Below are 27,918 nucleotides of genomic sequence, written 5' to 3'. Positions count from 1 at the left end.
CACAGTGATTCTCTGGGTTGCTAGTGGCTTTCAAGTGCAAACACTAATGTAGCAATTACAACTCCAATGATTGGCTCAAATATTGCCTACAATGATGCCAAGGATGTATGTGTGTAATTTGTGTTCTCCCAGAGTAGAATGTGCTACCTGACAAACAGCCAAGTATGGCTAATTTATCACTTCCTCAGGGTATGCACAATGCCCCTACGATGTAGTTCAAATGCATGTGTTTGATGGAATTAACTTTAGAAAACAAATTGAAGCAATAGACTACATTTCCTGGATGTTGAATTGCAAAATAGATGACAATAGTTTTAGTCATATATTGGTTGTATTTTGGGTAGTATGAGGAGCGGTATAGCCTGTTAATGTTTAGCTTCTCTACTTAACACACCCATGATCATTCTGTCACAGTGTGGTTGATCATAGCATTGGCCCATGTAGACATCTGTGTTTGGGAGTATGCATGCTGGAGTACTGCAGTTCTGGACTGTCTCAGGGAATATTCACATCATAGTAGTGTTGCACGGTGTATCGATACTAAAAAGGTATCGCGATGCCTTCACGCAAAAAACGATACGATTTCAGACGTTTTTAGAATCGATACTTTATTAAAATAATAACGTTCTGTGTCTGTGTGAACTGCTGTTCTCACTGCTCCTTTCACGCATCTAGGCAAGTGGGCGTGTCAAGCAGGCAGCTCTGAGTGAGTGAGTGCGCAGCCAACGTCATAGTTCTTTGCCGACAGTTCTAGGCCTTGTGGATAAAGCAAAAGGTGCAGTGAAATCTGCAACTATTTCGGATACATCGCGAATTAAGGCAAGCCATCAGGTACACAAAGTCATTTAAAAGCAGTAGGCTACGCATGGAACTTGGCAAAACACCTCGCAGACATATCCCAACATTTTTAAAGAGTTCAAAGAACGACAGGTTAACGAATATGCTATAGAAAACACGACTACATGGTTAGTGCCAAGTTCTTCTCTTATGTTTTAGTCTAGCCTAAGTGAAACGAGTATGGTTCTCTGGGATAAAGCGAACCTTCCTTCATCAATGAATTTTGACGAGACATAACGAGCTGTAATCATTTTGACGAGACATAACGAGCTGTAATCATAGGGTGCTAACGTGATGAAAGCGCAATGTTCACGCCAGAATAACATTACCATAACTTGTAAACGATCTATTTCATGTTCGGTCAGTAGCCTACTACTGGTAATATTTGTCATGGCATGTAGACTGCAATTTGTTCAATAATTATTGCCCAGATGTAGGATAGGCTACCCGAAATGCGCTAATTAAAGCCCACAGCATAATACCACCAAAGCGTGTTGAGTCCTAATAATAATAGCGGCGTATTGTTACAGTACGTGCTAGCAAATCATGTTATCAAAGAAATAGACGTAATGTAGTAATGCACACAGATATATTGCAACAGGTAATGGTGTAGGCCTATCTGACGAAGACCTGAGTGGTTGGAACGTCGTACTTGTACACTGGGCGCAAAGAAGACTATCCTCACATTTTCCCCTTTGCAACTGTCAAAGAAATCCCATGAACACGGGAAGGCCTAGGGTAGCCTATACTGTACATCAGATGGCCTAAAGATTAGGCCCCTCTGCATAGCATTCAGTGATTTGCATGCAGTAATTTGAACACTGACCTTGATCTAGCCTAGTTTGGCTATTTAAAGCTACTTTATTGCCAAAACACAACACAATGTACATTAACTATAACAAACAATAAAGGACTTAATCACAGAAAGTAGGCCTACTATTTTACTGACTATAAAAAAATAATCATTATGTAGCAAGTTTAGAAGTTTAGAACCCAGAATTGACCTACAGTACACACTACAAAAGTGCACCAAATTCAACACAAATGACTCAATACACTTGGAGGAGGTATGAGTCCTTTCTTCTCCAGATATCTTAGGATTTCGCCGTAGTATCGTTTTAGTATCGAGCATCGTGATATTTATGGCAGGTATCGTATCGAAGTCATAATTTTGGTATCGTGACAACACTACATCATAGTCACATCAGGCAAATGATGCCAGACTGTTAAAGAGAAGGATTATGAGCAGGTAAGAGTTAACTTATATGTGCTCCCACCTGGTTCTTGGCTGCCTCTCGCCACAACAGAGTCGAAGCCAGCAGGTGGCTTTCTCAAGGAACCGTCATCAGAGGTGATGGTATGCTCTCTACCCAAAGCTACCTCATTGAGGAACATGATTCCAAAACCCTTGGAAGTAGAGACTGCAAAGAACAAAGACTTTGACATCAAGAATATGACAACAAAACAGATCTTAAAAATGTGTGCAAACCTAGATCAACCACTTTCTACACCTGTTAATCTGCACAATTATTCTCTCTCCATGAACTGGGTAAAAGGTGCACTAAAATTCACATACAATATTGGCATGAAAAAAGGGGCAGTCTCTGGTGGAGGCATGCACTGTGTGAGCATGCAAACAAAGCTGGATGTCATGGTTTCTGAAAGAATCATTCTTATAATGATCATTATTATTATCATTATCATTATTGTTATCGTTATCATTTTCACTATTATTATTACTATTAGGGCCCACTGGGAAGGAGGTGATTACAATGTGATAAATTAGCCGACATGATGTAAACAAGGTTGACAATTTGAAAGTCTGAGGATGTGTGAGGATGTGTGCTAAAAAACACAGCAGAAATGTGGTAGTCTAGTAATGCATGATGTTCAAACCACACAGAATTATTTACACATTTAGGGAACTTATCTGCAAACATAAAAAAAAGGTCTGTTATAGCATCACTTTGAAAATATGGCTTCCCATGTGGAAAACCCATTTGAATAACACATCACATGTGAATGAATTGTTGGATGACAACTAACTACTTGTCGGGTGGACCAATTTATGTGCACTGAAGAAAAAACATGAAAGCTAATACATCCTACTTTTCTCAGTATCACAACAGTATGTTATCTATGCACAGTTTTCTAGGGTGTGACTGCTTGTGATTTGTTCACTGACCATAAGAGGCTGACTTGCAGTTCTCGGAGGCAAAGTAGATGCCTTTGCCCACACGTCCTCCTGAGTGCGGCATGATCCGCAGGCCCCCTTTCAAGATGGCCGCCACCACAGCCACATTGGTGCCATGCCAGAGCAGTCGTCGGTTCTCCAGATGGTCATGCTGCTTGAACCGCTCGGCCTGTGAACAATCAGGCGCGAGATGCTAACTGATGGAACGTGACCTACGGTGGAGTTAATAATGTGCATGCAATCATTTGAAATACTATTCAAAGTGGCTGATTCCATCCATGTGCATGCCACCTGATGAAATTATCTGGCATGTCAACAACTCTCCCTTAGGCCATTCAAAAGAACCCCTGCTCTGAGCCCACCAATCTGCAAGCCCATATGCCAATAAAGTGGTCTGACCTGTAGAAAGGCCCAATGGTCTGGGCCTGGTTTCCCGAAAGCATCGTAAGCCTAAGATGGTCGTAAAGTCCCTCTTATGAATGTCTTAAGATTTGCCGACTGTTTCCCGAAACCATCGTAGCTTAGGAGTGTCGTGAAAACACTCGTACATCTACGAGTGGTCCAGAGTTCTCATTACTGGCTAAGAGTGCCTTAACAGCTACTTCTCATTGAGCTCAGTGCAAATCAAACCAGTTAATAGGCTAATTGAAATAACACTACGCCAATCTCTAGGTATGGTGAAGGGTATGTGATGATGTGGGGCTATTTTAATTCCAAAGGCCAAGGGAACTTTTATCAGGATGCATAGTATCCTGGATCCATTAAAATAACTGGCCTTAAAAAATAAAAATCTGCCTGCCTCTGTGGGAATTTAACATAGGGGTGCCAATTAGGGGTCGACCAATGATCGGCCGGGCCGATTATTAGGGCCGATATTTAGCATTTTTATATAAATGTTATAATATCGGCCCTTATATCGATCATTTTTCCAGATAAGCCGATATTGAAATGGATAAAGAATGAAATGCGCTACTGCGTCTCTCACTCTCTGCATTTGCTACTCAGTGGTCGAGAGGTAGAAAGGTACCTTACATTGCTGAAGTTCCAATGAATCACAATCCTCTACACTGAAGTTGCAAAAACATCACTGACATCAGTATCAGCCCTGAAAAAACCATATCGGTCGATCCCTAGTGCCAATACTTATGACCCCTGTATTTTAAGGAAGAACATTATTAAATGATACATTATTCATTCACAAAGAAAATTGGTGTCCTTAAAGGTTGGATATTTCCTCATTTTTTTACGTAAAGCAACACGAAAGAGTTATTTGTACCTTATTATAATGTTTCCAAAATCGTTTCAGTGGTTAATCAACTCGTAACAGGGTGAACGGCACTTCTGCATTCGCTTTGCGGGCCTCTATTGGCTATAACCGCACTATGTAAGTTTGCCAGATCGGGTAGCTGATCTGTAGTTCGATCAATTTCCAAAAGATCAATTTCCAAAAGTTGATTTTATATTCCTCTTTTTAGTCAACTTTAGCATGGGTGCCAACACTTTTGACCATCACTGTATATCTTCCAACAAACATAAAAACAATATCATCCTAATAATTACAAATATTAAATATTACAATTATTTAAGTCTGTGTGTGGTACATAGCCTACTTAGGATGCTTACATGCAGATGTGAAAGTTTTTTTTCTATTTTCGTATTTTATTATCGTATTATATTTATGTGTAGATCCGAGATTTAAACGGTAGGCCTAGCTGAGATGTGCAGTCACCTGACATCACCATCAAATTAGAGGATTAAGATCTATTAACGTGGACAGCTCCCCTTACGAGCGCCTTAAAAGCAGTGCACGCGTCTTTACACTACGAGCATGTTCGGTAAACAGTCAGAAAAATACAAACGAACGATCTTAAGATAAAATCTTAGAAAACCCTCGAAAGTGCGTGTACAGTGTATGCATCGTTATAGGGAAACCGGGCCCTGGCCTGTAGAAAGGCCCAATCCTCACCTCTGCTTCTCTCTCCACTTTCCATACATCCACAATCTTTGCTTCCCTGTAGTCGGCTGCTGTGGCATCCAAGTATTTTTGAATGACCTAAAAAAAGAGATATGCAAACATAACACTTGTTATTTCCGCAAAAACAAAAGTTAATAATATGATAAGAATGTCTACCTGAAACTCCTCTGTATCGCTTCCTAATGTGCTGAGGTTGCACTTCAGAGACTGGTAGTCCTTGTCTAAAGGATGGGGCACCATCTCCACCTCCTGAGGCTTCCCCGACTCTGCCTGCAGACTCTGGGCCACTTCAATATCTGCCAGAACCTGTTATAGCCGAGAGACAAACATACCAGTAAATATCTTTAAAGGAAAATTCCGGTATTTAGCACTTTGGGTCCCTTTTCTGGTTTGTTTTGGATGAATTAGAGTGGTGGACACCGAAATTTTGACGTCTATTTCTGAAATGCAATGTTTTTTTTTCAAATACTACACAAAACTGCAAACAGAAAGTGCAAGTCTTCTTATCTCTTTTTAGACACCTGAGCTACAGTAGCAACCTTAGCTTATAAATAAAATAACGATAAAATAAATATTAATACAAATTATAAAAACAAATAAAAAGCATAAAAACAGGTATGTGTGTGTTTCACACCAAATTAAAATATTTTCCTCTCATAACTTATTTAAACCTGGCAAACTTTAGGCGCCAGGGTTAAGAAAACAACACCATTGGATTTTGACATCAAAATTTAAAAAAAGCTTGAAAGTGGTCAGATATAAAGTCCTACTGTAAATGTAAAAATCTTTGAGTATAAACAAAAGTTTATGAAGGGGGTAAATTTACCCATCTAATTTGCCACTGGATGGCAAGCACTTTCAAATTATGCACCTTTAGTAAATACTGGATGTTGAACATTTTTGAGCAGGTTTACTTTCTTTTTTGTCATATTACCCACATAACAAATTAACAGGAAAACAGTAGGCCTAAGATGTAAACTAACAATAGTAAACTATTACTAGCCTATAGCCCACAAACCGTTATTATAATCCTACAATAAAGTACAGTAGCCTGGTCAAATCAGTTCCTGGGTGACTGTGTAGTTCTTCAGAGTCCTATTTTTACTATCCCTGCTGTCTGTACCACGTCCATTACGGACACTATCATCACGATTACCACTGCCACCTCCAGGTATGTTGGGCAGAGGGTCGAAATAAGCATGGTATGCTTAGTGGACACCATCACAGACGAACCGTGACTATCACTGTCAATAGACGATTGATCATAATCTCCAAAAGGCGGCCCCAGCCGTGGCACAACTGGCTGGGGCACCTGCACCGTGCGCCGGCAACCGTGGACAGGTTCAATTCACGCCCCATGGTCCTTTCCGGATCCCACCCCGACTCTCTCTCCCACTCACTTCCTGTCATTCTCCACTATCCTGTCAATTAAAGGCATAAAAGCCCAAATATATATATATATATTAGTCAATCGATTAAAAAAATTAATCTAATTAATGACATACTCTGTGATTAATTAATCTAAATTAATTGAATAATTAGCATTAGTGACATTAAAGTTGAAAAACTTGCATTATTATTTTCACTGTTCAAATAATGGCCATAATAATCTATGATATGACCTAATATGCTGAGGAAATAAATTCAAAAGTGCTTCGGGAAGAAGTTTTTTTCACATACAAGGCATTTCATTCCACAGATATAACCTAGGGGACACAATGAAAATAAATGAACACTCCCCTCAATGTCAACACTATTTCTTTCCATTGATGTGCGACTTTAGAGTTGACAAACTCCGGTGATATGCAAATTCCTTGCTGCAGAGATTGCAGAGGACTTTATTTTAATCAACACTTTATTTTTGTCAACACCATCAGGCTGTTTTTTAGTAAGTAAATGTTCCAGTCAATGATCTAGGCAGCACATTTTCTTCTCTCTCCTTCACTTTACAGTAATGGTGACTAACTAGAACGGCTCGAGGTCAAAGGTCATACGGAATCGATTAATCTGCGTTATTTTTTTTAATCAGTTATTTTTTCTCAAATTAATTAATCGAAATGAATCAGTTATTCCACAATCAGTTATTGAATGAATCAGTTATTTCCACAATGATTACATTTTCTTAACAAACAAGCTATACCTCCTAACAAAATTATGGATTGTTTTTGCAGTATTTACGAATGTTAACACACAACATCCCACAATAGCAAAAACAATATTCCAAACTTTAGATACAGTATAAAAACCTCTGCTTATGCTACCAAGCGGTATTATCCCATCACCTTGGATACTGTAATATCAGATGCGATGTTGATGAAAACTTGTGGCCTAACCCTGAAGATCGCAGAGATTAGATACAGTAATGTTGTGCTTTTTTTGTCCCTGTCCCCCCCCCCCCCCCATTTTATCTGGGCTTTTTGCTGTTGTTTTTTTGTTCAGAATGCTCTTATGTTTCATGGATGTTTTGTTCACTGTAAGCAATACTGTAAAACTTTTTCTCTTCTATCATACTGTAAACAGTATTTCTACTGTACCTCCTGTAGTAAACAGTAAAGGAAAAAAAACTGATTTGCTTTTTACTGGAATGCTTTTGAATGTGAACATTACATGTGGACATACAATTCCCAACTAAGCATTTTAGTGTAAAAACTGTAAAACTGAAACATAAAAGTCTATGCAGTTTTTGTAATGTCAACAATAGCCAGTATTTTGAAACCTGGTGTACTTTGATTGACTGCATGTACCTAGTGTTATTCTTTGACAGAATAATTTCATTTTGAGTCAGATTTCCAGTGTTTTGGTAAAGTTAGTGTGTGCAGAGAAATATGTGTTAGTATATATTTTAACAAAATGTGTTTTTGAGAAGAAAATTATCCATTTGGCCAATTGTGTTTTGTAGGTGTGAGTCTGTGTAAAGAGTTTTAGAAAAAGTATCTGAAGTATGGGTAAGCGCTTGTTAGCGATTGAAAAAAACTGTAAAAATACCCTCAGGGGCCGAATTATTATTTTGACATTGGGTCGCGGGCCGGAATTGGGCCGGGCGCGGGCCGGTAGTTTGAGACCCCTGGGCTAAACTGTGTCAAAGAATGCTCCATTAGGGCTGTTCTTAATGGAGGCTCAGGGCAAAACAACCTTACCAGAAGCATCTCCTTCTTCTTTTCGATGACTTCGGCGTCGCAGATGACGGGTGGCCTGCATCGGCCAAAATTGTGGGGGATTATGGTGAAGAAGTTGGACGAGAGCTCCTCCAGACGCTTCTGATTGGAGCCACTTTTCACCGCCTCCTCAATCTGCTCGATGACCTCAAATCCCTTCGCTATCTGACTCTTGCTGAGCTTTCCCAAGGGCATCTTCTTGATATCTGTGAATTTACATCAGAACATTGACACAGCTGAATAGCTAAGAAACTGATGGTAATTTTGATACCATAGATTTAATAGAGACCCAGTCAGACCAATAGTATGAAAAATCAGGAACAGAGTTTATTTACAATGATGTGCATCAAGGGAGAGACAGCATGACTTCACCTAAAGATCCATCAGCTGCTCTAACTAGACAAGGAAATAGTTAGGGTTTAAGTATCCTTCCAGGCTGACGGGAGATGGCGTTGGTCATCCCATCTCACGTGGACTACACTGATTAGTGGCAACCTGGCAATCCGGAGCAGATAGCTACTGACGCAGCCATGCAGAACAGTGAAACACTGCAAAGTCAAAATATTCCCACTTATCTCTAAATACAGTCACACAGAGATATAGACAGGGACAGTACAGATATCATACAGTCATTACCTAGAATCATACTTTTAGTATCAAAGTGACCCACTGATGAGAAATGCAGAACATTAAACCACATATTGGAATACTGGACATAATGCAGAACATTAAACCATATATTGGAATATTGGACATAATGTTCTATTCCACTTTCTCTCAGTCCCCCTTTTTCAGCCTTTATGGCTGGAACATTTCATCAAATACTGCCACTGGGAAATGCACAAAATGTAAATGATCATACAGTTGTTTCATCAAAGTTAGTCAGATCCAAATATCCTCCTATGACAGGGATTAAAGTGAGAAAAAATCGTTTGACTGAACTTTTTTCAGGCCATAAGTCATACGTTGTTCATATCTACCTATAGAGATAGCACCCCTTTTGCGGTGGCGACCTATTGGTTTTTAATGTACAAAAAGATGCAAACAGCAAAGTAAAGGGAGTATTCGCCTTATTCACACGGCGGCCATTGTTTAAACCAAAACGAGGCTACAGGGTACACTTACTATATAATTAATGCCACCTACAGGCAGTGTTGGGCAAGTTACTTCAAAATCGTCAAAGTAATTTGTTACATTATAATATTACTGTCTCTGAATTGTAAGGCATTACACTACTATTGTATTACTTTTAAGTTACTTTTACCAAAATATCTAGAAATTGAATTCTGGAATTCTAAATGCAGTTTATTATGCTCAATGCAGCTCATTCCTTCTAATGGAGGGCGATGTGGTATAACATAATGACTAAGCCAGTAGAATGCAATAGGCACAGTGATGGCTCATGATGCAATACAAGGAACAATCATAGCCAGAATTTTGTTAAAAGCAGACAAAAGGTCGAAGTCTGGTCAATTGTGATAGAAATGCTGTAACTTTAGGCTTAGGCCTACTCATTAAAATCAACAGAGAGCCCACTACCTGTATATTGTAACCCAAAACTTGTCAAGACAGGCTACACAGTGCCGCTGCTGGCCATTTTGGTGCCCTAACTGGTGAAATACAGTATTAACCCAAGTATGTCATCATATGGTCAAAGATGTAGGCTAATCTGCCTGTTCCCAGGGATGGGTAGTATTTCTGAAACATGTAATATGTATTTGTATTTCAAATACAAAATAGTATTTTGTCATTTGTATTTTATTGGGTTGAAGGAAATGGCTCTGTATTTTGTATCAAAATACTTTATTGGTGTGTATTTTTGTATTTTAGAAATACTGCAAAATACTATATGTGAAACACACTAAAAAAGTAGATACTACACACAGGTGTAATGAATAATTGGTAATTAGGCAACAATGGTTTATTTTTATCGCAATCAGCTAATGTGAGAACAGCTGTGTTCAAAGACACTAACAGCTTTTCAGTGACGGCTATTGTTGAAGCATCAGCTCTGGTCTGAAGCACTGGTGTGAAGTCGTACGCAAGTAAAGATGAGCAAGTTTACCTGTGCAAGTTCACATAAGGACACCGACAAAAGCAACCATGTCCCATTGTCTCCATGCCAATCGTTAACAGAAAAAATGTCAGATATCTCAATGAACCACAATGACATCAATAGATGGTAAGGTGTTGAGTGTGTTTGAATTCCCTTCCTTGTAGCATCCATTTCTGCATTCTACAGTGGGGACGGATTGGCCAACCTCATCAGCTGTCTCGATTGTGTCACTATAATCCAACTTTTAGACCGTTATTAGTCCTCCATACGTGTTCTTTTTTTTTAAGCAAACGCCCCAGCCCAATGAGACAAGCGTGTAGCTACAACATAAACAAAGCGGAACTTATGGCTGAGGTAGGCTATCTTCTTGAGCGGTCACTGGTTGAGACACAGAAAGTTCTCAAGAACACTATTAGGTCTTTAAACATTTACCATCACACACATTAATTCATCGGACCTAATATTTGTAATTGCCTTAAAAAAAGGAAAAGAAAAGGTGATAGTCCCCCCCGCCCTCCTATTTTTTTTCTCATCGGATCTGCATCGATCTCAAATATGACATTTCTAAAATCAAATTGACGGAAATCCGTCGTATGACGGAGAACTTTAATCCTTGTCCTATGATGAATGTGAGTAAAGCCCTCCCTGATGAACTTTATGCTTTTTATGCTCGCTTTGAAATGAAAAACACAGACTATTTTGCACTAGCTGCAGCATGTGAAGCAAATGAGGATGCACCTTTCTGTGTCTCTGAGGTCGATGTGAGCAATGCCTTTAGGAGGGTTAATTGTAGAAAAGCTGCTGGACCGGATGGAATTTCTAATAGGGTTTTGAAATCCTGCGCTGCTCAGTTAGCTCCTGTGTTCACTTATATCTTTAACACATCATTGGCTCAAGAGACTTGCCTCAAGCAGTCTGTTATTGTTCCAGTACCGAAAAACAAAAGTCCATCATGTCTGAATGACTACCGCCCAGTAGCCCTGACGTCTACAGTGATGAAGTGTTTTGAGAAGCTTGTGAAAAACATTATCTGCTCATCCCTCCCTGCCTCCTTCGACCCCCTCCAATTTGCTTACAGAGCCAACAGGTCTACAGAGGATGCCATCTCAAACCTCATGCACACCACCTTAACTCACCTGGAGGAGGGGAATGGGAATTATGTGAGGATGCTGTTCATCGACTTTAGTTCAGCATTCAACACGATAGTACCTCTCACCTTGGTCACAAAGATGAAGGCCTTAGGACTGAACTCCACCCTGTGTCACTGGATATTTGACTTCCTCACCAACCGTTCACAAGTGGTTAGAGTGGGGGGTCTGACATCTGACACATTAACCATCAGCACTGGTGCTCCCCAAGGCTGTGTTTTGAGTCCACTGCTGTACAACATCTACACACATGACTGCAAAACCAACAGTAGTCATACCTCCATCATCAAGTTTGCAGATGACAGAGTGATCTTGGGCCTGATTAGTAACAACAATGAACAGCTCTACTTGGATCAGGTTGATGAGGTGGCACAGTGGTGTCAATCTAACAGCTTGACACTGAATATCAATAAAACCAAGGAAATGGTAGTGGATTACAGAAGGCAGAACTACAGTTACACCCCACTAATGATCAGCGGGCAACCTGTAGAGAGAGTCACAAGTTTTAAATACCTTGGTGTCCACATTACTGAAGACTTAACATGGACTGTTATGTTCTGAAGAAGTCCAGACAACGACTCTACTTCCTTCGTCAGCTAAGGAAATTCAAAGTTTCTACATCCATTATGAAGGCCTTCTATACTTCAGCGGTTGAGAGTGTTCTAACTGGTAGCATCATCACCTGGTATGGGAACTCCACAGTTAGAGATTGTAGTACTCTGCAGAACTCAACTCGTACTATAAGAACTCAACTCCCTGCTCTACAAGATATCTATTCCAGAGTACTCCTAAGAGCCCAAAAGATTCTGAAGGACTCTTCTCATCCTAACAATGGATTATTCCTACCGCTGAAATCAAGAAGACGTCTATGTAGTCACAAAGCCAGAACTGAGAGACTCAGGAGAAGTTTTTATCCCCAGGCCATCCGAAGTCTGAACTCACACTATACTGACTTTGCACACATTCATTCCTCAGCACTCTCAAACATTTCCCAACTCTGAACTCACACTATACTGACTTTGCACTCATTCACTCCTCAGCACTCATGACCCCCCCCCCCCCCACACACACACACACACACACACCTACAAGACTTTTAGCACTTTTACATCCCTCTCCCTATGCTACAGACCTTTTATTTATTTTCTTATTTCATCACACGTCAAAACACACACACACACACACACATATCTGACTTTCTCCAACTTTTGCACATCTCCATAGAACTTTTTATTTATTATTTTGATTTCTCCTCCATCTACCCATGTCCTTGATTGCCTAGCCTTTCTGCCCACCCCACCCCCCACCCCCATCCCCAACACACACACAAAAAACACACACACTTACATCATCACTGTCATCACCTCACATACATACAGCACACTGTTTGCTACAGTAAGCCTCCTCTACATACTTGCTGCACACTGCCCCCCCCTCCCTACATACACAGCACATTGTCTTCAGGATCTTCTCCAACACACATCCTCTACATACTTACAGCACACTGCCCCCACCTACCCACACACACACTACACACACACACAGTCACTGCTCCACTCCCCTCCCGCCCACACACACATCTTTACTGCTTGCAATAGTAAGTCCCTTCACCATACTTGCAGTACACTACATACACCCCCCCCCCCCCCCAATACACAGTACATTGTCTCATGAGGAAGCTTCTCCAACACACATATTGCACACTGCCCTCTCCCCACATACACAGCACACTATCCCATCTCCCCTGTCATGCCCCCAACACACACACCAAGACCCCTGGCAGTTGGGTTAGCCCCTTGAGCCGTGGATCTGCCCAAGGTTTCTTCCTTGGTAAGGGAGTTTTTCCTTGCCCCTGTTGCTCTTGGGTGCTCCTTGTTGGTGCCCCCCCAATCCCAATCCTCCCCCACCTTTCTTATGCAGCCCTTGCCACTTAATCTACTAAACCCCTCTTCTACTGCACTTTTTACCCCCCCCCCATAAATGCACAAATAGGCTGACACCAGACATAATTTCACTGCATTTCTTACTTCCAGTAACTATATGCATGTGACAATAAACTTCCTTGTATCCTTGTATAAGCAGGTACATGACTAGATACATGATTTAACTGATTTCTTCATAAGTTATGAAAAATAGCTACACATGATTGGTGTCCAATAACAACCACAGTAAATCAAAAACAAACCATCACGACAATCAGAACAAGAGCTAGTAAACCAAAAAGAATATATTTGGTCAATCCCCCTAAACTATTCAGAAACTCGTCTATATCATTTCTATATCAGGTTGGGATAATCCCATTGGTGTACCACCTTTTCAGATTATCAACCGATTTAGAGGCATCAGGACATAAATCACATGTATAAAAATAATAAGTTCTGAATCCAATACTCTCAAGTCCCCCTTTAAAAGACTTAAAGCCTTTGACACCAAACAATAGCACAAATCTGATTGAATCAGAATGAGCCTACTAATTAACTGAAAGTAATGCAGTAATTGTGTCTTTTTACCATGTGTATAATACTTAGGCAAAGCTGAATATAAAACCAAAACATGGTTGCATGCATAAAAGTGGCCCTGATTGTCTTGATTTCTTACAGGGTGTGAAAAAAAAGTTTACATACCACAGAGTAATAACCAAATAGTTCAAGGGCGGGGGAAAAACAATAGACAAAAGAAAAAGAGAAAAAAAAGTAGAGTCTGCCCTTTTTGACCACTGATTGCACCTGAAACAAGGAACAGATTGTGTGCGCACACGAAACCGGTCTAAGTCAACAAATCTCCTGAGTTACAGATGATTTGAGTACGGGTCTGGGCGAGAGATCACATTCACTGGGTTTGCTAAATTGGACAATCTGTCAAATTTTGAGACCAGTCACTTTACGGTAACCAATCAGGAACATGAGTCAGTTTATGTCTCAACATGTATGTCTATGTATGTTTCTGACCTATGGGTTATGTGTATGTGTGCTTTGCAATTGTCTGCTAAAGGTACTCTCTGATACTAACAGTGTCAACCTGTCCCTGCTTGAACTACTATTTGGCATAGTTTGTTCGGAGCTGCAAAGCTATTTGAATCTAAGAAAACATCCGCCTCATCTGCGTTGTTAAGGGAAAGTTAACTTACTTGGCAGCTTTGTCTGTCTGTGACAGCCACACATGGTCAGCAGCATTAGTTGGGCCAAACTAAGATAAAGGTGGGGACGCCTATTCAAAACATCCCAGTGCTGCTAACATTGTGTGTCAGCCAATCAGAAATACCACAAAATAATTAGAAAAAAGAATCTGTCTAAAACTATAGGCTACATATTATGTGTTGCAACTAAAGACTGAGTTCGTTTTGTCTTTGTCTTCCCTCCTGTCAGTCGACATGAGGCCTGAGTGAGAGTGTGTGCGTGTGTTGGTCAGCTGATATGCATGAAGGTCACATTTCTGTTACAGACTGTAACTGAGAATACACATAAGAAAGATGCATCTGACTGTTAACTGTATTGAATTTTTTTTTTTTTTTTTTTTTTTTGGTTCCCTGACCGGGAATCGACTAGCTAGCTTTGTATTCTGGGCATTCTGAGACGCATTTGACCACTGCTGTAGTGTATACATGTACACCAATACCAACGCATTCTGAAGTGAAGAAAGTTGGTAGGTCGGTAATCACCTAATAGAGGATCGCTCAGACAATGGCAGAAGAACATGTTATGAGGTTATGTGCCATCAAAATTATGTTGGAAACATTATGCATTAAGGTAAAAAAAAAACTGTTAAGGGTGCCTTTAAACAGGATCATTATTTGTGCTCCTTCTTTTTTGGCAGTCCTAAAAAGGTATGTTAAGAGTAAAGTGAGCAGGTTGACACGCCCCAGAAAGTAAGTCCTGCCTATGAAAAATCTGTTTTATTAACAGGCGTTTTCATTAATCACTAGTTCATCTACCTGGCTGTAGAGTTGTGCAAATTAAAATCACCCAGTTAAGAGAATGGTTGGAACTTTATGTTATGACAGTTGATAGGCCTTTTCCACCAGCAGAGATCCAGTTCTGTTCTGGTTCACCGTCCAGAGTTTGAACCATTTGGAGCATTTTAACAAGAAATAAATCGTTTGGAAGTGGAACCTAAAAAAAGTTGGTTCAGAGCTAGCATTTTCCCCCCCCTGAAAAAACGATGTGGGTATCATTATACAGCTTCATTATATCATTATATGCATGCAACACCCTTTGTTGACAACACATACTCGACCTTGTGGGATTAAACAGGCTCTTGTTTGCCTGTTCACTTAATCTCACACCACAGTTAAAAAAATTCTGAACAGAACCAGTCCATGGCAGTGTACCTTATTCTGATTGAAATAAACTGAAAAAGGCCATATTTGGTTTACTAATAAACTGTTTGCACAGATGCACACCCTAGCATATGCCTGTTTTACACAGAATATTGGGTCATGAAAACACCTTAAACGGAATATGCTCCCAGAAGGAAGAGTGTTGTAGGCCTGCGCATGACCATAATGAATTATAATTCTGTGTGAATTAAGCAATCAACCAATTGTCTCATAGCGAAACAACGTATACACTTTTAGAAAGACAAGGAGATAAACTTATGTCTTGCAATCATGCAAATGTAATGGAGTTCATCGACGGGAGAAAATGTCTTAATAGCGACGTTTTTAAAAACTTATTGAGGCTGGCTATCGACATACGCCTGAACAAGTGAAATACAGGTGGAAGGCCCTGAATGTTGTATTATTCAGGCAAAAGAGGGAATTCCACCAGCGGAGATTTACGTCATGATGTTGGGAATCTATTTGTGGGCTGCGTCGCTGACTTATTCGGAATAATGTTGACTGATGTAAACAGGAATATGCTCAAAACGTGACATTCTACTTGCATGTAAACAAATTAAACAGAACATTGTCATAAATGGAATTTGGGCAATAAACTGATTGAAAACTGTTTATTCCCGGCATGAAAATGTGCTCAATGTCTCACATCATACTTCACTGATAGGACACCATTTGTCCAAATGATGAACTGCAAGAGAGCTCAGCCGTCACCACAAGAGTTCCCCCAGTTTTTGTCCCCCTCTTGTTCATCATATATCTCCTCAAATAGCTTGCGTGCGACAGAGGAAAACTGCTTTAGTGTTGCTTTAAAGCAGGTGTCTGATTACTAGGCCTTATTACAAGGTCATGTGACTTAGGCCACCCCTACCAGTTCTTATTTGCCTGATGAAGATCTGTTGAGATGGAAACGTTGCCTTTTTAGAATAAATAAAGTATCTCTTGGAGCCCATATACAGTGTGCATCTCCTTCTCTCTCTCCGACACATTTTGTCTGGCACCTGTTAAAACATATTTTAGATGTGCGCACCCGCTTCCACAAATACCTCTATGTCCTAGGGCCAAGGATGTGGAGATCTTGGAGGTTGACTAGTTGGGATCACAGGCTGTCCTTGTTTATCTTTTTGTTTCAGGTTTCCTATTAGAAACCTTCTTTTTGGAAGGGAGGTGTTACAACCCCCTGTGCCCTCATCAGGTTCTGTGTAGTCAGTGTAGACCTGGCGGCATCAATTAGTTATTGTGCACCCTCAGTATGGGGACTGGGTGCCATTGAGGCATATTCTCTTTAACATCTCCCTCTTTCTTTCTTATTAATGACAAAGGCATCGCACGGATACATTTAATTTATCTTTCTTTTGAATTTGATTACATATGTTTATTATCTTTCATTACTTTAAATAAAATACCCTTCGGTTAAACTTAATTCTGTTGTCTGCCTCCATTTTATGTTATGGCTAAGACCAGCCTATGTAATATTTCTAAAACATTTAATTCACTACAGGAATAGCATGTTTGAAAAGGCACGTCACTACTGTCATAAACAGCAGACAACAATGGGCAGAACCAAATTTTGTTAAACTGGTATCCACCAATACCAGGAAGCCAAGAGGATATATAAGCACACCCACACAGCTTGCAATCTATTCCCAGAGTCAGAGAAGACAGACCGTCTCTAGTTTGCAGAATATTTGCCAAAAGCCGTGGACAATGCTGCGAGTAAGGTGTCTCAGAGATGGTAGCAGGGGGGCTGAAGCAGCCCATCTGATTGGAGCTATGGTTAGTATACACAGCAGTACCATATTTTATTCTTTAGTTGGATATATTCAAACATTTTACAGGAACTTAAGAAACCAATGGTCGGAATTTACATCGCTGAACAACAATTTAAAACAATCAGGTATATGCCTAATGTATATATTCATTCAACTTAATTTGATTGTTCAATTGTTTTTTGATAAACTCTATTTTGCTTAATTAAAGTTGCTGGATCAGCGTTAGCAATGCACTGCTGACTGACAGTAAATAGCTGGTAGACGCAGCTGCATGTGTAAATTGTTTGTAATAGTCTTTGTTAAAATTGCACAAATTACACAAATATTTTGAAATATTTGTATACTGTTGTATAGTTTGTTTGGTGTTATTTCACTGCTTGATTGAATTTCCCATTGTCCTACGTAATTTAGAACGACCATTAACCGTATGTTATCTGCACACCTATGAAGTAGATCCATTTTTTTGGCCGTATCACACTTGTATATTAATTCGCCGAACTCATTGTGAAGTTTAAATGAACTGTCACGTTGCATCCGAGCTGTAAAATGCAGACGTTCAGAACATTGCAACATTGTAGCATATGACGGAGGTGGCTTTTAGCTAGATGGATGACAGCAGGCTAATTAAAATAGCGATGTTTCAAAGCTAAAGTTCATCAGAATCTTGGGATATGCCCGCTTGACAACGGGAGAGATAGAACTAACGACTGGCCTTTGGCCGTAGCAACCATCCATTTAGAACTAGTAACGGCAGTTTGTCCTGTGAGTTGAGAAATTAGTTGATATGTGTCGGAAGAAATTAGTTCTACAAGCAAGACAGTTTTAGCGATTAAAACGTTTACATTGTAACAGGAAATGAACACAACGCAAGTGGCAACAGTGGAATAAGCGGGATAATGGACTCCACAGTGGTCTGTTCACAGAAATTAATGCACTTCCGTTTTGCGTCGGGGCCGTTTTACAACCTCGACCGTGCATTAACTTCTGTGAACAGACCACCGTGTCGTCCATTATCTCTTACTTATTACTTTGTTAACTGTTATTTTGAGAAGCTGGTTATTTATTTAATATGTAGTGTTTAATAAATAATTGTTAAATGTACAGAGTCTGTAGTGTATCGCACAAACAAGACGCCAGCACCCACACCCCCCGACCCCCACCGGTCGGACCGACACCATAACCCCCCACCCCGGTCGGACTGCAACCGATACAAGCCCCCCCCGCGCTCGGACGGTAACCGATACCAGACCCCCCGACCTACGACCTACCACCTTGACTAACACATTTCCTGCAGGAAATATGATTTCTTTCAATAAGTTCCAATTTGTTTAGAGGACTAGACCACGTGTCAGTTCTTGACATGTCTGTACATGACTCGTAGGCTATGTGATGGCCACAGCTGAAGATTTCAAGAAGATTCAAAGTTTCACGGCTGGAAGTATGTTGTGAGAGCCGTAAAGAATGTGTGCCTCTGTTCTATCCAGATTGGCCGCACCATGTCGGGTTGGGTGCAGAGGGCTTTCCAGAGCACCTCCAGCTCAGCTGCTCCGCCCTGTATTGCAGTGGAGGAACCTGTTACTGATCTCGCACCCCAACAGAGCCCGGTGTGCGCCTACAATGAATGGGACCCATTGGAGGAAGTCATTGTTGGACGACCCGAGAACGCATGTGTCCCTCCATTCACTGTGGAGGTCAAGGTAGTGACCAAGCTTTGAATGCATTCAAGATGCCACAGACCTGGCACAAGGCAGAGGTTTTCTCATTGTTTCTCTTCAAACAAGACCACTTACATTGCTGCCATATTTTGACAGGCCAACACTTATGAGAAGTACTGGCCCTTCTACCAAAAATATGGGGGCCAGCCTTTCCCCAAGGACCACTTGAAGAAAGCTGTTGCTGAAATTGAGGAAATGTGCAATATTCTCCGCCATGAGGGTGTTACTGTGAGAAGGCCAGAACCCCTTGACTGGTCTTTCGAATACAAAACCCCAGATTTTTCATCTACTGGTAAAGTTAAAACTTTTTGTTATACAAAATGTATCCAAAACACCATAAGTGTTGCCTGTTACACAATGTTCTGACTACTCACTTCCCTGCAGGGATGTATGCTGCCATGCCTAGAGATATCCTTATTGTCATTGGGGAGGAGATTATCGAGGCTCCAATGGCATGGAGGTCCCGGTTCTTTGAATACAGAGCGTATAGGCCTCTCATCAAGGAATACTTCAGGAGAGGGGCAAAGTGGACCACAGCTCCAAAACCTACCATGTCTGATGAACTGTATGATCAGGTATGAAAGTTTCAATACAAAGTGATCCCAGTCAAAAAAAACAATACAAAGCTTACATATATGATGAAAGAACTGTAATCATTTTAAACTTATTTAGATTGAGTTGTCATTGAAAGATATGGTAGTTTTATGAACATTCTTATTTTTGTATTTCCTTTATCCTTAATTCCGATCATTGTGCATAGGACTACCCCTATCGCACTGTGGAGGAAAGGCACAAGCTGGCAGCCCAGGGCAAGTTTGTGACCACTGAGCATGAGCCCTGCTTCGATGCTGCTGATTTCATAAGGGCTGGGACAGATATCTTTGTGCAAAGGAGTCAGGTTTGTAAATGATTTCCACTACAATTACGAGTAAAGGGTAACCTATTGCAGTGTACCAACAGCTTGCACTAGTTTCAGATTTTCACACAGTTAATTTGATGAACTGATAAGGCCATTTTTCCCCCCAACAGGTTACAAATTATATAGGTATTGAATGGATGCGTCGTCACCTTGCCCCGACATACAAGGTGCACATCATTTCCTTTAAGGACCCTAATCCCATGCACATTGATGGCACTTTCAACATTATTGGTCCTGGCCTGGTGCTGTCCAACCCTATTCGCCCATGTCACCAGGTGGGTACAAGTGGAAAACATTCATCAAAGTGTTATCTTTTCAGGTGTGCGATGAATTTCTGTGCTTCACTGTATGGAAGGCATGTTGGATGACATTTTGGCCGATTGCCTATGTTGGACTGCAGGCATCTTTTTTTAGTTCATGAAGGGAATTAGCTAGCCTGACGTAGTCATACTCAATTCTAGTCAGAATATGAGTCTGATACTGCTCCATTGGCACGTAATTATGGGGCGTGTTTCAACCGATACAGGGGGGGAATGCCTCTGCACTCAATTGGATAGACCTAACCAATCAGAGCAACGAAATAGCTTACCGTGAGGTGTAGGAAGAAAACACACAAACCATCCTTCTTCTTCACAAATGCCTTAACATTGTTTTCTCCACAATGGAGCAATGCCAGACCGAACTTCCCGACCTCAAATGTTGTGGGCGGGACTAAGTTTGGAATGGCACCCAGGCTAGGAATTAGCCAATTACTCTGATCTTATTCCACTGCTTGGTTGAATTTCCCACAATTGCAATTTAGTAGGGGGGCCTATGTGTCTAATTTGGGGGCTTGTGGGATTTGCATGTTATTTTTTGGAGAGTATTATATCTTTGTTCTAGGGGTTCTTGTGTCTCCATTTTTTTTGAAGGTTTTGAAGGACCCAAATCAAAGGTCAAATTCAGAAAAGGTCAAATTTGGTGTTTTGTCCATAAACCTCACATTGCTGGTATTATAGCATAGAGTTTGGTGCCAAAAGCAAAAATATTCTACAAGGTAGTGTGCAAAAGTGGACCACATAAACAATACAACATTATAAAACATTTTTAGGCTGATGATTGATCTCTCTAACAAGAAATTGTGCCTAAAATGCTCAAAATTGTCTGCATAAAAAAAAAAGAATACTTCAATATCAATACTATCAATTCATGCCTATTACTGTGCTTGAGTGTAGGTCTAGCCTGCTCTGCCAGTTCTTGTCTATACCAATTCAGAGCACAAAGTGCAGAGAGCTCTATTAAATCAAGTTTAATAGACTTGTACATAGCTAGTACCAGCTGAAGTCTGTAAGGCCTTCCGTATCCTATGTAAGTGTGAAGAAAAGAGGGTAAAAGGATCAGATAGACAAACAGACAGGTGTGTGTGTGTGTGTGTGTGTGTGTGTAAGAGAGAGAAAGAGAAAGAGAGACACTAGCAGTGACAGTTGGCTGTTGATAGCTGGAAGTTATAGAATTTAGAATATCGAATAACCTGAAGCACATAGTGCTCTGTTCTTCATGCACATTTTCATAGTTCATGGTGGCACAGTCTAGTTAGGTTATATTCTAAGGAGTGTCTTTCTGTTAGTCAGGTGATGGCACACATATTCTAAAAGAAACAGATTTTGGGCTATGTATTGAGTGGCAGATATGTGTGGACTGGTGAATGACCCATCACTAGAGACATATGCCAAATCTCTTGTTTTTGTCCATGAGAGAGTATGGAGATGGTGATCACAGATCAGCCAACGATTACAACGTTACAGTGCAGTTATTTTACAACAGAACAAAGCAGTTTGGCACTAGCCTGGAAAATCCAGACCCTGATAATCTAGAAAGATTAAGGGTCTGGCAAAAAACAATGTAATGGCCCAACTCGAGGGGCAGCAACAAGCATGCATTTAAAAACTGCACGCAATTGGATAACACTAGACCATGTTTACTCTGAATGATTTCGGACTTTGACGCAATCGGATAACACTGCGACCAATGTGTACTGTCCTCCAACGTTGCAGCGCTGTCTTCATCAGTTTAGCTGGTTCCTCGGAATTTTGGGGTAAAAGTAACATGCATCATTGCTCTTTGCCAGAGTGTCTCGCAGAGACAATTCCATTGTGCTCTCGCGAGAACTCTGGATTTCCAGGGTAGTTTGGCACAGAAACTGCTACAAATCTACCTGTAACAGTGAGCATCTGCAGCATGCTAAGATTCGCTACTAGAAATCATGTGAAGCTGGCAGATCATCTTCTGCAGGTAGACCATCTTCTGAACCTGCAGCAACACCTGTAACTGCATCAAGTCCATTTAGAGGGGGACACTTGTTCAGCAGCAGCTGCTTCCAGCATAGATAAGTGCTTCTTCTGTCAGAAGCAAACAAAAGAGCGTCTTCATGAGGTGTCCTCTTTTAATGCAGGCAACCAACCAAGAGATATAAGTAATATTTTGAAGTCAATGACTTTTAACAGGTAGCCAGTGTAAAGATGGGGCAAATATGTTCATATTTTTTTTGTGTGTGAGCAGCTGCATTTTGTATAAGCTGTAAGCTCTTTAGACAGGTATTATTACAGCCAGCGCAATAGCATTGCAATAGTCTATCCTTGAGGTAACAAAAGCATGGATTAATTTCTCGGCATCTGGTAAGGATAAGGACTTCCTTATCTTTGAAATGTTCCTTAAATAGTAAAATGAAGTTTTGGTGATCTGTTTTATGTGATTATTTAGTGCTAGGTCCTGGTCAATTATAACTCCTAGGTTTTTAACACTTGTGGATGAGGTCAGTGGAAGATCACTATATGTAACCTGTGATGTGGATGTGGGGCTGTATTTTGGGTCACCAGCGCATGGCGTAATACTCGTTTTTTCACCCGCGGAAAGTTGAATTCGGTATTTTGCACGTTTATTTTTTAAGCATTGCGCCCAGGGGTGTGGCAATTAACAACCTAGGGAGGGGACTCGCGCATTGTCTAAAAATCGCTATCATACACCACCTAAACCTGGTCAGAAGTCAATGGTGAGTTGTTCATATGCTATTTTAAGAGCGCATGTCAACAGTCATATTGGCAGGTGCACGCACCATCCTTCTATCATTCATGAACGCACACCAGCGCAACGTCCATGCAAAGCATTAAATTGCATGATTACAATGGGAAACATAATTAGAATAAAGATATTATGAAATACTGTACATCTCATGATGAGTAGTTATTCACCATAATTTGCAAATTGGTAATGACGATTAAAAGTGATTAGGGGAGAGGCGAGAGACACGTATGGAGCACAGCTGAAGACGCACTGTCACGAGATATAAGCAACTCCTCTGCAGGATAAATGTTGTTTTATTCAGTCATTGAGCAACATTAGGGTAAGTGCTTTTTCCAGCCTATGTTTTCGATGGTAACCCATTGTCAGTCAATAGTGAAAGTAACTGCATATAATCGTTGACTGACTCCTTGGTGAAGTTAGTTTCACTTTGCCAATGAGTTCAAATAATAGACGAGTGCAAATGCGTGAAGGCTATGCTAGGTTTTAGTAAAGCATGGTTTAAGAATGACTATTCCATACGGTCTCGCAAGCAGCCTCCTTCAAATGAATGCCAAAATACCGATGCGTTTATTTGACATATCGCGCGTTGCGCCGTTAAAGGGAATGACAGATGTCATTCTCATTGGTTTAAAATGATGTTACGCCCCAATCACACCCATATGACTGATTAAAAGACCTAGGAACACCTTGTTACGCCATGCGCTCCACGTTTGATAACGAAACCCCTCCCAATGTGAACTGGACATCCTACTAAATTTGAATAGACTTTTGACGAGTGACGATGCACTTTAGAATGTCATGATAGGGCCCAGGATATCCCCCATCTTTTTAGAACCTAAAACCATGACTTCTGTTTTATCGGAGTTCAAAAACAGAAAAGTATTCGTCATCCATGTCTTTATATCTCTTATGTGTCAAGTTTGGCTAACAGGGTTAATTCATCAGGTTTTATGGAGAGGTATAGTTGTGTATCATCTGCTAAACAACAGGGGCCCCAGTACTGAGCCTTGAGACACTCCATATTTTACTATAATCTGGGTAGATGGTTTATTATGGACCTGTACAAATTGTTGACGATTAGGAAGGTATGATCTAAACCAAAGTCTAAGTAGTATGTCATGGTCTATGGTGTCAAAGGCAGCGCTGAGGTCCAGGAGGACCAGTATTGATACAAGGCTAGGTTTTTTGAGGGAGGGCTTAATAACAGATGTCTTAAACGACTGCGGTACATGCCCTGATAGCATTGAATTATTTATAATCTAGAGCAAAACATTATCCAGGAAGGGGAGAGCAGTCTTAAGAAGGTGAGTAGGAATAGGGTCTTGTAGACTAATTGTAGATTTTGATTAAGAAATTGTGGAGGTGAGATCTAATATGTTATGTATATGTAAATAAATTAAATGTTGTTCGAGGTCTCGAGGTCTGTGATTCTGTTATGTTTTCGCTATCTTTCAGCAATGGAGTGTGTATTTGGTGAAACTGATTGGTTATTGATATTATCTCTAATTGTTTGACATACAATCATAATACTGACATACAACTGACAAATAACCGTTTTGTGAACTATTCAACATAGCCAGTGATTTAGGCGAAATTTATGGTGTTAATTAGCCTGACGAGCCAGACCCACATTAAAATGTAGGGTCTGGGCACTCACCGTTCGCAGTGCTCAGTCCGAGGGGCGGGATAATCGGTTGTCTTTCAAATTCCCTCTGCACGCAATAGGACAGTGCTATGAGTCCCATGCGTTTCCCACCAGCGGAGCTAGTTGGCTAGTTCAAACTTTTGCCAACTTAATAAAAGCTTAACTCGTGTCACACTGTTCGCAAACAGCAACATTATGTTATTTGTTTTCAAGTAGCAGGGAATTGAAGCCAAACCGTTGCAACTCTGCCATCAATCATTATGTTAAGCCCGCCTAACGACTCTATACACGATTTGATTGGCCTGATAGAAGTTTAATTTTTCGAGCTCACAAGCCAACGGAGAGTTGCTAGACTAGCCCTGACAGCAAATGTAATTTGCTGCCGCTAGGGTGCGTCTAGATTTCTAGGCTAGATGTTAATTACAGTGAAATATACAATTTCAAAAAAATAGGGTTGAAACAGGTAAAAGAAAATGGAGACATCATTTTTCTCCATGTTCAATGACCTCTAAAGACAGTCCAACCACTCTCCAAAAATTAACATTTCAAACCCACAGAAACCACATAGGCCCCCTGACTAAATTGCAAACGTTCGTTGTAGTTCATGTAGTTAGGGTTAGGCTACATGGAGGATGTTCTGATGAAGAATCTATTGTCACCATCATTACCACAGCCAATTCAGACAAGTTCAAATTGGACTATTGGAAAAAAATGAACTTCAAGATGGGCAATTGCATTATTGCATTCAAAGACTCAAATGTGGTTAAAAGTAACAAATACTTCATGCTCATATCTCAAATGTAGTGGAGTCAAAAGCACACACTGCAAAAAATGAATTTTAACCAAGTGTTATTAATCTTATATTAAGATTAAAAAATCTATTTGGTATTGTTTTTAGTATGAAAAGACTTACCTAGCACCCTCTCAAAAGAACATTTTGACTTAATTTAAGAAGACTTTGACTTATTTTAAGGAGTCTTATCAAGACAAATTTGCTCAACGCACTGGCAGACAAATTTGCTTGTTTTTAGGACAAATTTGCTTAACGCACTGGCAGACAAATTTGCTTGTTTTCAGGATGAGATGTCTTAAAATAAGTCAATCTTTTTTTAAATTAAGTCAAATGTTTTCACAAGAAAGCGCTAGGTAATTCTCTTTATACTGAAAACAATACCAACTAGTTTTTTTTTATCTTGATATAAGATTAATAACACTTGGTTAGATTTTGTTAGATAAGCAGTTTTTGCAGTGCAGTATTTGTTTTTCAAATGTAGTGGAGTAAAAGTCTAAAAAAGTTTAAAAAATATTAATACTCAAGTAAAAAAATGACTGAAAAATCATACTTAAGTACAGTAATCAAGTAAATGTACTTAGTTGCTGTTCACCCCTGCACATGAATGTAAGTCACAGGATCAGCCAAACTATGAAAAAAGTGTGACTTATGGTCCGGTGAATACGGTAATAAAAAAAAGTCAAATATGCCACATTTTTAAAGTTACATTTTCAAATGAAAATGTCAGTCTTATCCTACTTGAACAGGGTTGTATAATGCCTTCCTGAAACCTTATCTACGAGGTAGATTGGCAGAAATTTTCATATCTGCTAATGCAGATTATTAAATTTCTTCAGTTTTTGTTAGCCGATACGTTTGTTTTGCCAATATTATTGTACATCTCTAGTGCTACACATTAATATTCAGTTTATGGCAGATTATGGGGCCACTGAGAACATGTGTAATTTATGTGCTCCCAGAATTATGTGGTGAGAGATCTCCCAGAGGTAACCCATTGCTTAACTCACATACCATGCCAGAGCAAAGTTGTTTGGACATGCAAATGTACTCCCATCTTGTAGTATAATGTTGCAAGACTTTGCAATGGAAGCTAACTGAAACTTCTCTCTTTCAGATTGAAATGTTTGAGAAGGCAGGCTGGACAGTGGTAAAACCCCCAACACCTCTGATTCCAGATGGTGGGTTTATAACGTGATTATAAATAATCCAAAGTTATCATTTACAGCTGAGTTTGGAGTAGATCTCCTGTATATGTTCTACTTTTGTTTTAATGGATATTGTCATGTAATCATTGCTCCCTTGGTAGATCATCCTCTGTGGATGGCCTCAAAATGGCTGTCCATGAATGTCCTGATGCTGGATGAGAAACGAGTCATGGCTGATGCCAATGAGACTACCATCCATAAAATGTTTGAGAGTCTTGGTAAGTTTAAACGACTTCCCTCTGTGGCAGAATTTTACCAAAGGTCTAACACATTGAAAAAAGTTTTGTGAAACTCTTTTGTGGTTCTAAAGATTTTAAATTAATTTCTCCTCCAAAAGGCATTAAAACCGTCAAGGTGAACATCCGACATGCCAATTCCCTTGGAGGTGGCTTCCATTGTTACACAACTGATGTTCGTCGTCGTGGTACCCTGCAGTCTTACTTCCATTAACCATGCCAGAAAGTAGCAGTTGTTTTTGAGCTTTGAATGTCATCTAAAAAATAATCAATCATAATTACAGGGCATGAAAATGCACTGTTCTGTTATCCGAAGTCTTCTTCTTCTTCTTCTTCCCACCAAATTTCTGCGTCTAATTCAGCTTCAACCGTTTAACGTAGAAACTTTGTTCAAACTTTGTAACGTAGGTCTTGAAAATTACACTTGAGGAATGTATTTTTCACTTTTGTAAACTGTATACTTTTTGAGATATTAATAAAAAACAAGCTTATTTTTTCCCATAGACTTTGCATTGGCACTATGACATCACAATGGGCTAATTAACTTGATTTGCACCTGTATCAACTTGCAGCTGCTCAAGTAGGTTAAACTACCCATTAAACTATCCATCAACATCCATTAAACAATCTGCCTATCAACATCCATTACACTATCTACATTCAACCTTTAAACTGTATACTCTGTCTCAGGCTTTAAGCATACAATCTGGCTATTTTAAGACTAAAGATTCTTTTCTGATTTCCTCTGCCCACAACTGTTTCAAAATAAATGTCCTCACTACAATAATTCACTATTAAATAATTTAACTATTTAAACTACTCAACTATGTAACTGTTCAGCCATTACAACTGTCAATTGTTATCAACTATGACTC

At 40.0% G+C, this 27,918-nt stretch overlaps 2 protein-coding genes across 2 annotated transcripts in view; one reads left to right on the top strand and one right to left on the bottom strand.

The window, feature by feature from the left end:
* parp3 (poly (ADP-ribose) polymerase family, member 3) overlaps positions 1 to 27,918 on the bottom strand; it is a 46,845-nt gene that overhangs the window by 1,180 nt on the left and 17,747 nt on the right. Inside the window, exons 6-10 of the mRNA XM_076267563.1 lie at positions 8,144 to 8,367; positions 5,163 to 5,312; positions 4,998 to 5,084; positions 3,023 to 3,200; positions 2,115 to 2,258 (exon numbers count right to left, since the gene is read on the bottom strand). Of these exons, the coding sequence (XP_076123678.1) occupies positions 2,115 to 2,258; positions 3,023 to 3,200; positions 4,998 to 5,084; positions 5,163 to 5,312; positions 8,144 to 8,367 (783 nt within the window). The remainder of the gene's footprint in view (positions 1 to 2,114; positions 2,259 to 3,022; positions 3,201 to 4,997; positions 5,085 to 5,162; positions 5,313 to 8,143; positions 8,368 to 27,918) is intronic.
* LOC143104105 (glycine amidinotransferase, mitochondrial-like) lies at positions 17,406 to 27,651 on the top strand. Its single transcript, XM_076268048.1, has 9 exons — positions 17,406 to 17,474; positions 18,955 to 19,167; positions 19,282 to 19,477; positions 19,570 to 19,760; positions 19,946 to 20,083; positions 20,215 to 20,379; positions 26,717 to 26,780; positions 26,909 to 27,025; positions 27,145 to 27,651. The coding sequence occupies exons 1-9, from the start codon at positions 17,406 to 17,408 to the stop codon at positions 27,255 to 27,257; spliced, it is 1,266 nt and encodes a 421-aa protein (XP_076124163.1). The 3' UTR covers positions 27,258 to 27,651.

Source organism: Alosa pseudoharengus, unplaced genomic scaffold (assembly GCF_046254945.1).
Source record: "Alosa pseudoharengus isolate Yale_2024_CS ecotype anadromous, Long Island Sound unplaced genomic scaffold, YU_APseudo_1.1 YU_APseudo_1.1_scf_5, whole genome shotgun sequence".
Lineage (NCBI taxonomy): Eukaryota > Metazoa > Chordata > Actinopteri > Clupeiformes > Clupeidae > Alosa > Alosa pseudoharengus.
The sequence above is the reverse complement of the archived record's forward strand: the minus strand, read 5'-3'. Positions and strand labels throughout refer to the sequence as shown.

What these genes read in the sequence shown, in the direction of transcription:
- LOC143104105 (XM_076268048.1), top strand. Translation starts at nt 17,406, where the DNA reads ATGCTGCGAGTAAGGTGTCTCAGAGATGGTAGCAGGGGGGCTGAAGCA. An exon ending in TCTTTGTGCAAAGGAGTCAG is followed by an intron (nt 20,084 to 20,214) that starts GTTTGTAAATGA and finishes TCCCCCCAACAG; the next exon opens with GTTACAAATTATATAGGTAT. An exon ending in TAAAATGTTTGAGAGTCTTG is followed by an intron (nt 27,026 to 27,144) that starts GTAAGTTTAAAC and finishes CTCCTCCAAAAG; the next exon opens with GCATTAAAACCGTCAAGGTG.